The sequence below is a fragment of the Furipterus horrens genome, unplaced genomic scaffold, assembly GCF_987537825.1.
Source record: "Furipterus horrens unplaced genomic scaffold, mFurHor1.1.pri manual_scaffold_11, whole genome shotgun sequence".
Lineage (NCBI taxonomy): Eukaryota > Metazoa > Chordata > Mammalia > Chiroptera > Furipteridae > Furipterus > Furipterus horrens.
In genome coordinates this window covers 81,398,702-81,413,910 of record NW_028327181.1, presented here as the reverse complement: position 1 = coordinate 81,413,910, position 15,209 = coordinate 81,398,702, and the positions used below count along the sequence as shown (strand labels likewise).

Below are 15,209 nucleotides of genomic sequence, written 5' to 3'. Positions count from 1 at the left end.
ATCATTTGTTTTTACCAGTAAATCCCTGATTGAGACGTTATGAAAGTGATATTGCACCTAGGAAGTCATTTTTATAACCTGTCTTAATTTGGTCCTTTTGCTAAAGATTGCAGTCACTGCTTATTTATTATACCATTGGGCATAAGGTAGTAATGCATTTTCATTTTGTTTTACTGGCAGTCTTTGATAGTATCTAAAAGAAGGCTGTATTTTTTCTTTTTTTTCTGGCATGAGATATTCTTTATTTACTTAAACTTTTTTCTCTATAATAATTACTCCTAATTATATCCTTATTTATTGGTTATAAAATAATGGGGTATTGGTGATAAGTAAACTTATGAATTTGTTTTTCATTATTTTTTAAAGATAAAAAGTAATCCCACAAATACAGAGCAACTACATGCAAGTGGTTGCCGGTCACTTTGAAAACAGTTTCTTCTTTTTTCTCCAGGACCAAGCCTAGTCATGATAATGGCATTTGTCATTTTTAATTTGGTTTTGGTGATACCTCAGATTTATCTTGACAAAGCTTAACTTTTAGCCCAAAGGTATAATATTTATGTGTGTATAACAAAAACAGAAAAACAAAAACCAATTGTTTACACCAGCCTGAGTGAAATGATGAGGGAAATAAATATTGTGTTTTTTCACTAAAGGTGTACAACGGATAAGGTAAGTCCTCTTATCAGTGGGCTTACATCACAATAAACAGCGCAAGTTGTGATGTAAAACAGCTGTGGTAGTAAAGTGCTTGTCTGCCCCATTTTGCTTTGTTTGGCTGGTTATGAGTGGATTAAATATACATTTTTTAAGATCTTCAGCATAGATCGATTAGTTTAAAGTCAATTTTCTTCGCAACTAGTCCTTTTCACAGCTTACCGTTCACCATAGCCAGTGTTAAATCCACTCTGGAAAATGGGACCTCAGAGCACCAGTTCAAAAGAAACACTATTCTTTGTTTCTAAGGGCAACTAATTGTTGCCTTTTATTTAAATATTTCATAGCCCCACTTACTGTAAAGCATCTTTTGAAAACAAAATAATATTAGATATATTGAGTTGCAGTTACAGAGTTTTCCTGTATCATGTTTGAAACTGTGCTTCTCTGAATTTAAGTATGTCAATTAAGATATTTATTACCCATTTTAAAAGTGTGTATGGGAGGGTGTCAGTGGACAGTAAGAGTGAAGTGATTTCTTGATGAAAAGTTGTTTTAAGTCTCCTGGTGCCAAAGCTTAGAAATGCTTTGAATTGCTTATTTAATTTTGCCATATAATCTGGAATTATCCTCTCTGGAAAGACAATTAAGGTGGATAGTTGGGCTTAAACTGGAAGAGGCAGATTTGGTTGTAAGCTGTGAGAATGGCTTGTGTTTGGTTCACTGTAGCTTTCTGGTCTCTGCACTCCAAGGCAAGATCTCTAACCACCCAAACTTAATGTGTAAAGTGAGCTGTCGGCTTAGCTTTGCATCTTACCCTGATTATGTGTTCCTGTTACAGGGAGAACAGATCCCATTCCAATTGTTGTCAAGTATGATGTCATGGGCATGGGTCGCATGGAAATGGAGGTAAATTTATCTCATTAGTTCACTTGTTTTATGGGATATTTTTAAAAGATATTAATTCCAAATTCAGATGCCAATGCAAGAATACATTTATTAGATAAAATGTAGTTCTAATATTTTTCTTTGGAAATTTAAAAATATATTTTACATTTTTATTTAGTGCTGCCTTTGAGGCAGGTAGATTGCAAATAATAATTCTGTTTTAACTGAGGCATAAAGAAATTGAGTGGTTGCCCAAGGTTATGCCACAACGCAAAATAAGGCTTAAACCCAGACCCTGGTACCCATTTCAGTAGGCAGTGTTGCTTAACTCTTAGAATATTTGCTGTGGTAGAAGCTTTATCCCTATGGAGATGTGTGCAGCTGTCATCTGTGTTATCTTCTTTTCATTGCCTAAAATATTGCCTCCATTTACTCCTAATTCTTTGGCATCGAACATTGAATTAAAGTCTGTTCTCATCAAAAATGTGCCTGTTGGGAACCACCAGCATGAAAGGATTAATGAACTTTTTCTGCACGCTGTTTTCTCTGTGGAGTGACAATAAAGCAAGAGGTTGCTGAGCAAACACAGAGTTTTTTATTTTTGTAGAGTACTGTAGTTGTGCAGATGCCTTTTAAAAGCTAATTGGGGGTACTTTAGAAATTAAGGCTAATTGCATCTATTTTTCTTAAGCTTGATTATGCCGAAGATGCTACCGAACGGCGCCGTGTCCTAGAAGTGGAAAAAGAAGACACAGAAGAATTGAGACAGAAGTACAAGGTACTTAAATGAAGCCTTTTTTGCATGTGGGTGCTCACACTGAAAGAGGTATTTTTGGTGAAACGGATCTCTCTTAACAGCATTTGTTTGACATTTGGTGGTGATGAGTAGTAGATCTCAAGTTTCTGAACTTTCCTATTTATTGCCTCTGTAAAAACTATAGAGGTAATAATACCCACCTTATACATCTGTTGGGAAGATTGCATTAGTGTTTGAAAACACAATGCCCAGTGTACAGTAGGTAGTAATAGCAGTAAAAATTGTTGAGTCCTTTAGGAGCTTGATACCTATTGATAAACCTTTTCTTTTTTAATGGATGAGGTGTTTTAAGAATAGCGAACAAATTGAGAACTTCACTCAGTATTTTCCTTTTTAAAGGGTGTAGTTATAGAAAACTGCAGTTTAGAACATGTCATAATATAGCTTTCAAAAAGATTGATCAGGGAATATGTTTATCAAGATTTTGTAGTATGTATGCCCAGTCTTAAATAGGTAAGAAACACTCTAAGCTAAGATTATCATATAGAAACTGATTTGGTGATGATACTTAAGGTAAGAAGAGAGAAAGAGATTTATTTTTTAAATGTGTTCTACCATAAAAAACATATAAAGCAAAAACTCTTAAGGAGAAATGTTTATAGCCACCACAGTAGTGAGAGATTTTAATATACTTCAGTAATTAAGAGAAGAAGTAGACGAAAAATATTGGCAAGGATAGTTGGAAGACTTAGCACAATAAACAAACCTCACATAAAAGGAATTATGTATCTAATCACTTTGAAAATAAAAAACTTCCATCATAAGGAGTACTTCATTTATTTAAACAAACCTTTTTTTTTTTATCATCTGTCATAAAAGTATCAACAAGTTTCAAAGAACTGAAATCAAGTTATCAACCATAAAGCAGTCAAATAAAAAGATAATTCAAAAATCTCTGTTTGGAAATTAAGAAACACATTTATATAACCTATCAGTAAAAGATCAAATCACAGTGGTAATTAGAAAATATTTTAAAATAAAAAAATAAAAACAGATATCAAAACTTATGATAAGCTAAAGAGCCATATGATGTTTGATAGCAAATACATATCATTATTGCTTATGTTAGGAAAAAAGAACAGCAGGAGACAAACGAAGTAAAAACATTCTTCTCAGGAAATTAAAAAAAATAGCAAAATAAACCTCAAGAATGTAAAAGGAAAGAAATAGTAAAGATAAGAATAAAAATTAATGAAACAGAAAACAAACATCCAACAAAGCCAAAACTTAGTTCTTTAATATACTTGTTGTGATATTAAGAAAAGTATATAGAAAAACCAATATCAATAGTGAAAAAAGAGGATATTATTTCAGATGAAGCAGGCACTAAAAGATAACTGCATGCCACTGAATGTAAAATTGGATTTAAGTGGAACAATTTCTTTAAAAATATAAATTGTCCTGGCTGGTGTGGCTCAGTGGATTGAGTGCTGGCCTGTGAACCAAAGAGTCACCGGTTCGATTCCCAGTCAGGGCACATGCCTGTGTTGTGGGCCAGGTCACCAGTTCCGGGTGCACGAGAGGCAACCACACATTGATGTATTTCTCCCTCTCTTCCCGTCTCTCTAAAAATAAATAAATAAAATCAGGGGTGGGGGGACAATATATAAATTGTTAAAGTAGACTCAGAAAGAAACAGAAAGCTTGAATAGTTTTATAACTATTATATAAATTGAATCTGTGGTTAAAAATGTTTTTAACATAAAGTCCAATAACCTTACCGGTGCGTTCTGTTAATATTCATGAAAGAAATGACAAGTCCTAACTAGCAATTTCTAATTCTCAGAGTATTGAAAAGGAAGAAAAACTCCCACCTTATTTAATGAGAGATTAGTAATACCACCTTGATGCTAAATCCAGATAAGGGTAGTATCAGAAGGATAATTATATATGACAACTATAATTTATAACACAAAGTACATCTTAAAATACTAGCAAACACAGGGCAAATTGGGTATATCATGACCAAGATATCCCAGGAATGCAAGATTGCTTCATGTTAGAAATCAGTTTATGTAGCCAGCCACATTAAGAGATTTAAGGGAAAAATATTGTTATCTCAATAGATGCAAAAAGTAAAAGCATTATAATAAAATTCAGCATTCATTTATGATGATTAGCCTTATTCAACCTGATAAAGAAAGGACTTTCCTTAACTAGATAGAATACCTTCAAAAACCATGTAGGAGAAATCATACTTAAGATTAAAAAGTCAAAAGCTTTCCTTTTGAGATGAAGAGACATAACAAGGATGCCTGGCTGTCATTGCTTCTGTTAAATTCTATGCTGGAGGTCCTAAGCACAGTAAGGTAGACAGGCAAAAACAAACAAAGGTAGAAGAGGTGAAAGGGAGAGACAAAACTTTTTGTTTGCAGGTATGATTATGTATATAGATACCCAAAACAATATACAGACAGATAAATTATACAAATAACAGTTTAGCAGGATGCTAGATGCAAAATAATAAATTTATGTGTCTGTAGAGCAACAAGAGTTACAAAATGAAGACTACATGATGAGGAAGACTTACTCAAAAACATTATTGAGATATTAAAGAACAGTGAATAAAAAGATTTAAAATAATTTGTTGATAAGTTAGAAGACTTAATATTATAAAGAAATCTGTCCTCCCCAAAATTTTCCATGTATTTAATGCAGTCAAGTCAAAACCCCAACAGGATTTTGTATGGAATTTGACAAGGTTATCTCAAAATTGATATGGAAGTATAAAGGGCCAAACATAGTCAAAGCAGTCTCAAGACATGATGAAATAGAAAGACTTGCTTTACCAGCTATCAGAATTTATTATAAAGCTATGGTAAATGAGACATCGTGATATTTTGTTCCAGGATAGATTACTTGAACAAAAAAAGAAAGTCCAGACACAGATGCCTTATATATTTGACCACTTGATAAAACAAAACATAGTATTGCAGATTGAGGAAAGGAATGAACTTTTCAATAAAAGATTTTGAGATAGTTGTTGCCCATGTGGTAAATAATAGATTTGTACTCCCCACCTCATACCATAGGATAATCGATTGCAGATGGATTAAAGATTTAAATGTAAAAGGAAAAATCAAAGCTTTTAGAATATAGTATAGAGGAGTCTCTCATGCACTTAACGATTTTCTTATTTTTCACGTTAGTAATATTTTCCCCAGCATTTTATTATGAAGATTGTTGAGCATACAGAAAAAGTGAAAGAACTGTACAGTGAACACCCATATACTTACCCACCTGTATTCTACAATTAACTCTTAGAAATACTGTTTTGTTACATATCAGTGACTTTAAAAAACAGATCTAACACTCAATGCGTTTTTAAAATTATTAAGATAGCGCTTTGATTCTTTTTCCAATTTGCCTTGTTTTGCTTTTTGTTTTTTAATAATGCTCTGCTTTTACGTTTTGCTTATTATTTTTGTTTATTTTTATTTTTAAACATTTTAAATGGTCTTATTTTATAATTCCTTTCAAATTTTATGTTATCTGTAATATTTGATATATGTTTTTATCTTTTATTTCTTCTCCTGACTTCTCACAGTAGTTTGTTTTCTTGTTTGTTTTGCAGTTTTAATTGTAATGCATCATCTGTGGAAATTTGTTATATCCAATAAAGATAACCAAAATATTCAAACCTGGACTATAAGAGGGGAATTGGTGTCAGCAAGAGATATAAGTTTGGGAGGTGTCTAGCATACTGATGATTTTAAAGTCGCAGGAATGGATTAAATAACCCAAGGAGAAAGGAAAAATGCAATATAAAAACCAAATTTAATGTACTTAAGGAAATAAAAAGGATTGAGATTATGAGTAAAGAGCAAGAGACCATATAAAAACTCAGTGAGAGGCTTTAATAGCATAATTTACAAGGCAGAATATTAAATTATAACACATCTGAAGAAATATCCACAGTGCAGCAAAAAGTAGAAAGAGGGAGGGCAAAAGAGAAAAACGGAAAATATGGAGAGTGGTTAAGAGTTAGATGACAGCCCTGGCTGGTGTGGCTCAGTGGATTGAGCACCAGCCTGCAAACCAAAAGGTTGCTGGTTTCATTACCGGTCAGGGCACATACCTCACTTGCAGGCCCCAGCCCTGTATTCCAGTGTCAGGAAGATAAGTCTCCATACCTTCTGGATGTAAAAACCAGCAGGGATTGAGGCTATGGAAAACAGAAACTGCTGGAATCCCAGGCAGTTTCTCTTAAAGGGTCTGTGCAGAGGCTTACTTGGACTCATTGTCTCTGAGATTCAGCGCTAGGGCAGCAGGTTGAAAGGCATCAGAGACAGATGGGGAGGAACTCAGTTGCCCAGTATCAGGGTAAGAGCTGGGGGGGTGGGCTTTCTCCAGATAGAAGTGCTGGCAGAGGCCATTGTTCCTTTTTGAGCCCCACACAGAGCCACAGAGCCTGCAGGCAGGCACCACACCTGGCTCATGCTGCATGCCCCACCCTGGTGATTCTCTGAAGCACTGCCCCACCCAACTTTCAGGCCCACTCAAGCAGTTTACAGTGGCTTTTCCATATGAATGGCTTACTTTGACCCATGCTTCAGATTTTCCTTAATTCTCTCAAACAAGCAGCACTTGGCTTTAGCAAGCCCTGTACTTCTCACTAAGTTGCCTCAGGCCCAGCACTAGCAGCAGCCAGCATTGGTATACAGTTTGGCCCCTCCTGGGCACTTCCAAGCCCAGCACAACTAGCGGTCATCTGCAGATCGCTTTGTAGCTTATGCTGAATGACCCCAGACAGAACACATGTGGTGGCTGACCTTGGATGTGCCAACAGCAATCATAGCTCAACTACAACAGGAAGGTGTTCACAGCCCACAGAGTGGGTGTACCTTGAGTACCCAGCTTGGGTGATAGGGGAGGCTGTGCCACTGGACCCTATAGGACACCTACTACATTAGGCCACTCTTACCAAGCCTTGGAGATGCAGTAGCTTTACCTAATACATAGAAACAAACACAGGGAGGCTGCCAAAATGAGGAGACAAAGAAATGTGGCCCAAATGAAAGAACAGAACAAAACTCCAGAAAAGGAACTAAACAAAATGGAGACAAGCAATCTATAATAGATGCAGAGTTCAAAACACTGGTTGTAAGGATGCTCAAGGAACTTAGTGACTACCTCAACAGCATAAAAAAGATCCAGTCAGAAACGAAGGATATACTAATTGAAATAAAAAACAATTTACAGGGAACCAATAATAGAGTGGGTAAAACTGAGACTCAAATCAGCAACTCAGAACGTAAGGAAGCAATAAACCAATCAGAACAGCAAGAAGAAAAAAGAATCCAAAAAATGAGAAGAGCAGTAGAATACGCCTCTGGGACAACTTAAAGCATATGAACATTCACATCATAGGGGTGCTGGAAGGAGAAGAGAAAGCAAGAAATTGGAAACCTAGTTGAAAAAATAATGACACAAAACTTCCCTAACCTGGTGAGGGAAATAGACATACAAGTAAGTCCAGGAAGCACAGAGTACCAAAACAAGATGACTCCAAAGAGGCCCACTCCAAGACACATCATAATTAAAATGCCAAGAGAGAATCTTAAAAACAGCAAGAGAAAAGCAGTTCATTACCTACAAGGGAACTCCCATAAGACTGTCAGCTGATTTCTCAAAAGAAACTTTGCAGGCTAGAAGGTATTGGCAAGAAATATTCAAAGTGATGAAAAGCAAGGACCTTACAACCAAGATTACTCTACCTAGCAAAGCTATCATTTAGAATTGAAGGACAGATAAAGAGCCTCCCAGACAAGAAAAAACCTAATGGAGTTCACCATTATGAAATATTAAAGGGTCTTATTTAGAAGATCAAAAATATGAACAATAAAATGGCAGTAAATACATATCTATCAACAATTGAATCTTAAAAGAATTAAACAGGCAGAACAGAAACAATCATAGATACAGAGAATGTTTTGATGGTTACCAGATAGGAGGGTGGTTGGGGGATGGGTGAAAAAGGTGAAAGAATAAGAAGTACAAATTGTTAGTTACAGAATAGTCATGGGGATGTTAAGTACAGCATAGGGAGTAGAGTATCCAAAGACATATATTCATGATCCATGGTCATGGACAGTGTGTGGGGATTGCCGGGGGGGGGGGGCAGGAGGGAGGGGACAAAGGGGGAAAAATCTGTACCACTATAATAGAATAAACAATATAATATAATTTAAAAAAATTTTTAAAGAAATTTCTAGGGAAATACTTTAGGAAGAAGAAATGTGATTTGCATTGAAAGGCATGAGGTGCGATGAGGAATCTCTCTATAACCCTCACCTGAGGATATGTTTATTGATATTAGAGGGGAAGGGAGATGGGGAGAGAGAGTCAATTGGAAAGAGACATCATTGTGAGAAACATTGATAGGTTGCCCCCTGTTCACACCTTGACCGGGGATCAAACCCACAACCTTTTGGTGCACAGGATAATGCTCCAATTGAGCCATCCCTCCAGGGCTAAGGAATCTCTTATAATCAAAATTTAATTAGGTTGTGTGTGGTTTTTTAAATCCTGTGTTCTGATCTCTTTTTTGGAAGAGTAAATCTTCTAAATCTATAGAAACACTATAAAAAGATTATCTTATATAATTAAGTAAAAACCAAGGTAGAATTAAGATATTTTTCTGCAGTCACTGGTGCTAGAAGATGGATTCTGCTTGGTACCTGTTACTTTATACTGTTCACTTTGAAATCAAAGTCTTATGTAGATACCTCTGATAGGAAGAGGGTAGATCACATTCCTGCATCCTAGGTTTAAGGGAGGTTGGGAAAGTGAGCTTTCTGATTTCTATCTTGAGGGGAAACCAGCACTGGTAAGGAGGTATATCAACAAGTTGCTTAACAGCCATGCAACATGAAACTGCCCAGAATATTTAGAGAAAATTATTATAAGGATTGAATAGGGCAAAAATCATAATGTGCTGTATGTTCACTTTTTAATTTTAATAAATTTATCCAAAGTAGTTCTATACTGGCATTCCACAAAAATATAACAACCTGTTCTTTCTGACGAAGTAGCTCATGTGAGAAATAGGTAGAGAGATTATAGATGCTAAAGCTGCTTTGAAAGTATATCCAAAAGTTAACAATAGAAGAAAGGCCAATTTTAGAAGCCTTTGAAATGAGACTTCTCTTTAGGTCTGTTAACTAAAAGGAGCTACTCATTGTGAGAATAGTACATCTACCCTGCTGTAAAAGACGAGCAAATATGTAAATCATTTATTATTTCTTTCCCCTTCTCATTCTTCTGTTCTGCATACATCAAATGAATATACTCGACTTGCTTTAAGATGTCTTTTGATGTCTAGTTTTTAAGTGGAACTTTTTCTGAGGCATATTGGACCATCTCTTGGATCAGTCCCACAGTTTTGAGCCAGAACCTCATTAAAACCGGTGAATAACCAACATATTTGTGTTGGCATTTTAAAATTAGCAGTGCAGCTTATTTGGAAAACAATCTCGTAATATTTAACTCCGTAACTGGCCACACAGTAGTGTCTAAAAAGTTGAATATTAATATGGTTACTCCAGCTTTCTTCTGGTATTTGCCTGGCATATCTTTTTCTGTCTTTATCTTTTAACTTTCTGAGTCCTCATGTTTTAGGGGGATCTCTTCTAATCAGCATGCAGTTGGATTTTTTCTTTTCTTTTTTTTTTTTTTTTTTTGTCTTTTTAAGATTTTATTTATTTTTAGAGAGAGGGGAAGGGAGAAAGAGAAAAATGACGAATCTGTTGGTGGTAACTTTATATAGAGAAATGCCTTCATTTCATCATTTCTGAAAAATTATTTAGTATAAAAATACTTTTATTTGGCACACTGAAGCACACTGTCTTCCACCTGTTGTTATCAATCTTACTGTGGGTGATTTTTTTTCCTGGGTAGTTTTATGATTTCACTGTCTTTAGTCCCTTGTACTTTCACTAAAGTTTGTCCAGGTGCATATTTTTATTTAGCCTCTCTTCAGGTAAGACTACTTTTTTACAACATTCACTTAAAATCCTACCAAGTTCATTTTTTGATGTTATTTTGTGGTTCTTTACAGGACTATGTTGATAAAGAAAAGGCAATTGCCAAAGCATTAGAAGACCTCAGAGCCAACTTTTACTGTGAACTCTGTGATAAGCAATATCAGAAACATCAGGAATTTGACAACCATATTAACTCCTATGATCATGCACACAAGCAGGTGAGAAATAGTTATTTTCTAACAAACAAAAAATACTTTATTTGTTGTTACAACTATTGAATTTTGAGTGGATCCAAAAAACTTGATGACTGTGGTTGTATCTGCAGGTCTCTATATGAAGTCATCTGACTGACTTGACTTTTTTTCAGTGACGAATATCCTGACCCACCCTTCCAGCATTTAACATAGACTGAAGAATTGTTTAAATCTTGCATAAAATTTTTTATTTGAGTGGTTTCTAAATTTGTATTTGATTTGGTAATTCAACTGAGGATCATTGGGAGCTTTGTTTTTCTTTCTCCCCCTTTCTGAACATATTAAACAGTTATCCCAGACTGGTCATTTAATCTTCTGTATAGAAGAATTCATGCTTTATTAGGTATTCTTTCCTATCAGTAAGTTATTTTGTTATACCTTTGGAAGGTAGATAAATCTTGAGAAGGATTTTAACTTTAACAAAAAACTCTGACACCAAATGTTGAAGAGCTTGCTGAAAAATGAATTAACTTTCTTTGCAGCCCTTCCCCCCCCACCCCCATTAATTTAGGGAGGGGCGAAACTTGTACCTAACTAGTTACTGGCATAAAGAAGGCAGCAATAATGCCTCTGAGGGGTTTTAGAAGGAGGAAATTAATCTTTAAGTCTATAGCACAGTTCTGCCTTATTAAAGAATTTTGAGCCATTTGATCTTGGGTGTCAGGTCTTTTGAGGGGTACATATTGTATCTGTTAAACTTATAAGATTTATAGGTATTGCTGGAATGCTCTCTTAAGCTGGTCCTGTTAAACAAAAACAAAATTTTAACCTTTACTTTGCTTTATTTTTCAACCAACCAAAGATTTCAGAGCACAGGAAAAAGGCAGGCTTTTACTAAGCTTTCCTTTTACTACCACAGGGATAATTTTCAAGTTGATTGTAGTATTATTCTTTATGCAGTAATCTCTTCCACATTCAGCCACACCTAACCAATTTAAGATTTTCACTGATAGTTTTATTTAAGACAACTTTTCAACATTTTGTACATTATTTTAATATATTGTCAATTCTGCCTGATTTGAAAAAGAGAAATTGATAGATCACATATACGGACAAGATATATTAGCAATTACCTTACTCCTTCAAAGAATCATCTGTCAGGAAAGAAGAATGGAACAGTGAATAATACTAACTCAGTAACTTTTCCACCTTTTCAGTGTATATATAATTCAAACTTTTGGGTTATTTTTTATGGAATTAACAAAGGCATTTTACAGTTTTACACCTAAGTACATAAATTACCTTTTTGGGTTCTTGAGAATTTCTCCAGTTAAGCGCTGTGATTAGTTTAAGACTCAGAAGAAACTTTATGGACCAAAGGGGCATTTAGAAAGGTTACATTTTTAGTTAATGAGCAGTCTCTTGAGTAAAGTTTTAATTAGAAAAGAATAAACCAGGAAACGTGTAATTCAAATTTGCATATTGTGTACACTTGTTTTTTAAGATGGAAGAAATCTGTCAAAGCAAAACAGATTCATAATTAAATGTAGGACTAATAAAATTCACGTTGACAACATTAATGTGATAGATGACAATGTTTTAGTGATGTTTCATGCAACTTGAGAGAAGTAGAAATTGTTACAGCTCTAGTTCATTTGAATTTGATGTGTTTATTCTCCTATGCATTTAGGTTTGACTCAGTTCTCTCACCACTTTTCCTGTTGAAGCGCTTATCCACCTGGGGAGGTTTTGTCCCCCAGGAGATACTTGGCAGTGTCTGGAGACATTTTTGATTATCACAACTACAGGAGGATAGGGCTACTGGCATCTGATTGGTGGAGGCTAAGGGTGCTGTTGAACATCTTAAAATGCACAGAAAGCTATTTGCAGTCAAGTTACCTGGCTCCAAATGTCAATCAGTAATGCTGAGGTTGAGACACCTTGTACTATTAGGACAACTGAAAACATTCAAATATATATGGTATTGTGATATCATTTGGCCTTTGCTTGGTACAAACAAATCACTATCATTTTAACTCCCCAGTTATGTTATAAACATTTATAAAGTGCTCATCTAGATGATCTCAAATATTTATTTATTATTCTTTTTTAGATTATAATCAAAATGAAAATACAAAATCAGAATTTCCTATAGAGGATTCATGGACTACCTTATTCATTAATATAGAACGTATCTGTGATCCCTGGTCTACGAAAATAATCTTTAGCTGGTATAATTAACGCAGATACATGTTAGCTTATTTTTCCACCTTGATCAAAAGCCCCTCTTAGGTGTTAAAACCAATGTAGTATGAGTTTATTTTGTTTTTGGTGTCATGTTCTTTATTTGGTTGCAGTGTAGGCTTTTTCATCTTTCTTTATACTGCTCTCAATGCAAATGGCAGAATCTTGAAACAGAATACTATAAATACAATAACAGAAAAATGCACAGCACTCAGTTTTTGTGTAGTTACACTCTTCCCTTCACTTAGAATGTCTAAGGAGCCTTTAATTGACCATGGTACAATACAGTTAAATAATCCTAAGAGGAGGTAGGTCCCCTTTTTATTCCTCTTTGATGGACATGAACTTACCATACAAATGGACCTACCATTTTCCAAATTTATGCTCTAAAATCATAAAGACACCCTGTCTTGTCTTCCAGGAAGGCACACAGGATTATTATGAATCTGAGATAATAGGTAAGTACATTCAACCTTATGTTAGTAATCCCTAGTTTGCATCTTCCATCAAATTTTCACCATTAAAATTTTCCAGAGAAATTATCAATTACATTTAGTCAACTACTAGTGTAGGCAGGATTCTGACCATGCTCTTATCTTCATTAAACACAAATAATCTCTCAAAAAGGGGCTACGGAGTCACCCTCCTTTGTGGTGATTTTTTTCCCCATCTCACTCTCCACTGGTTTTTCCTCAAATTTTCTAAGATATTTTGTGAAGCAAGTCATTAATACCCAAATATCAAGACCCAGCTTCATCTTCAAAGATGAAAGAGCCAATTAGACATTTGGCTCTGTTCCACAATTTAAACCTTGTTTTAAAGTAATAATTTTAGTACATTTTGAGATCTTCAAAGGTATGCTTTAACATTCCTCAACAGATAGCGCAATGATTCCTTTTTATATTGTAAGTTGGTTCTGATATACCTGAGTGCTCAATAAGCGTTAATATCCATCTACTTTTGTTGACTTAGTTATAAGTTAAACTTGACTTTGAAACTAAACATTTTTCCATCTCTACTTCCCTTTTTCTTTATTTTGAATATCTTTTAAAATATGTCTGCTGCCCTGGCCAAGTGGCTCAGTTGGTTGGAGCGTCTTCCTGTGCACCAAAAGGTTGCGGGTTCGATCCCTGGTTAGGGCGCATACAGGAGGCAACCCATCAGTGTTTCTCTCCCTTCCCCTCTCTCTAAAACCAGTAAATATACCCTTGGGTGAGGGTTTCTTTTTTTGGTTTTTGGTTTTTTTAAAGTTCTATTTAAAAAATAACAAACTGCTGATTGATATCACAATGGAAACTTTTTAAGCTTTTCAGAGGGCCTAAATTTCAAACTCCAAAGAACTTTTTTTTTTCCCAGAGGTAAATCTGGCACAGTAATAGTGCCTTATTTTTGTTGTTGTTTTGCTTTTCTTTCTTGGTGCCTTGTTACCTACTCAGGATTTTTTCAATCTTACTCTCTTTTATTTGTGCCACTAAGGGCCTCCTCGCCCACCAGCCTCTAATACATAAATCAGAGACCAAAAATTGTCCCATAGCTGTATTTTGTCTGGCCTTTGTGATGTCAGTTTTTTCCCCTTTAATTTTAGTTGGTTCCCAGTTTTTTAAAAATGAGATTTTATATAATTTAGGCTTTGGGTTATCTTGAAAAATTAAAATATCTGAGAACATTAGTTATACATTTTCAACATAACATTTGGCTAATGCTGAATAGTTGCCATCTCTTAAAAGGCATACATATGCACTAACTCTCCAGTTAGCTGTTGTTTCTACTTCATCTTTTCTCTTGCATCCAACCTGTGTTGACTCATTATATTGCCTTCCAAAACACACTCCTCTAAACATTTGAGTTTGTGATCCAGTCTTAGACCTTTCCCTCCTCAACACAGGTTCTAAGTGCTACTGGGGAAGTAGCACATTCAAAAGATGCCTTAGGATTGGGTGCAACTTCCTTGCAATTTCAAAACTATCTGTGGTAGCCAGATCCAGTTATCAAAATCTGGTACTGTAAAGCAGCTTTGAGAAATTCCTTTAACTTGTAGAATCGATATCTTGGTGAGAGGAAAGAATGCTTTCAGACGGCCTCTTCTTTCTGCAGATAGCTTCAGCATGAAAACCCCTGACTTTTTTACATTTTTAGGGAAGACTGAAAGCTCATTTAATACCAAGGTCAGTTTTAGCTGTAAAAGCGGTGGTTTCTTGAGCTTTAAATAGCTGAACCAAACTTGTAGCAACCATCAGTAACTTGTCTATTCTAAATTGTGCAGAATAGACTCTATCACTATATGATTTAGTAAACTTTGTCTAACTGTTAGAATTATTTTTTGATAGTATTGTATACTTTTAGTTGACTGTTTCAGTACCCAGTAATGTATATCACCAAGGAACAGAAATATTATTAGTTTTTCTTATTCTAGAAATGAAGTAA

General features: G+C 35.0%; 1 protein-coding gene across 3 annotated transcripts in view; it reads left to right on the top strand.

Annotated features, from left to right (window-relative positions):
• Positions 1 to 15,209, top strand: part of GPATCH8 (G-patch domain containing 8) — a 79,201-nt gene that overhangs the window by 46,447 nt on the left and 17,545 nt on the right. For all 3 annotated transcript variants that reach the window (XM_090291534.1, XM_090291536.1, XM_090291535.1), the window contains 3 exons: positions 1,499 to 1,566; positions 2,237 to 2,323; positions 10,422 to 10,565. In XM_090291534.1, coding sequence (XP_090147660.1) covers positions 1,499 to 1,566; positions 2,237 to 2,323; positions 10,422 to 10,565 — 299 coding nt within the window. The remainder of the gene's footprint in view (positions 1 to 1,498; positions 1,567 to 2,236; positions 2,324 to 10,421; positions 10,566 to 15,209) is intronic.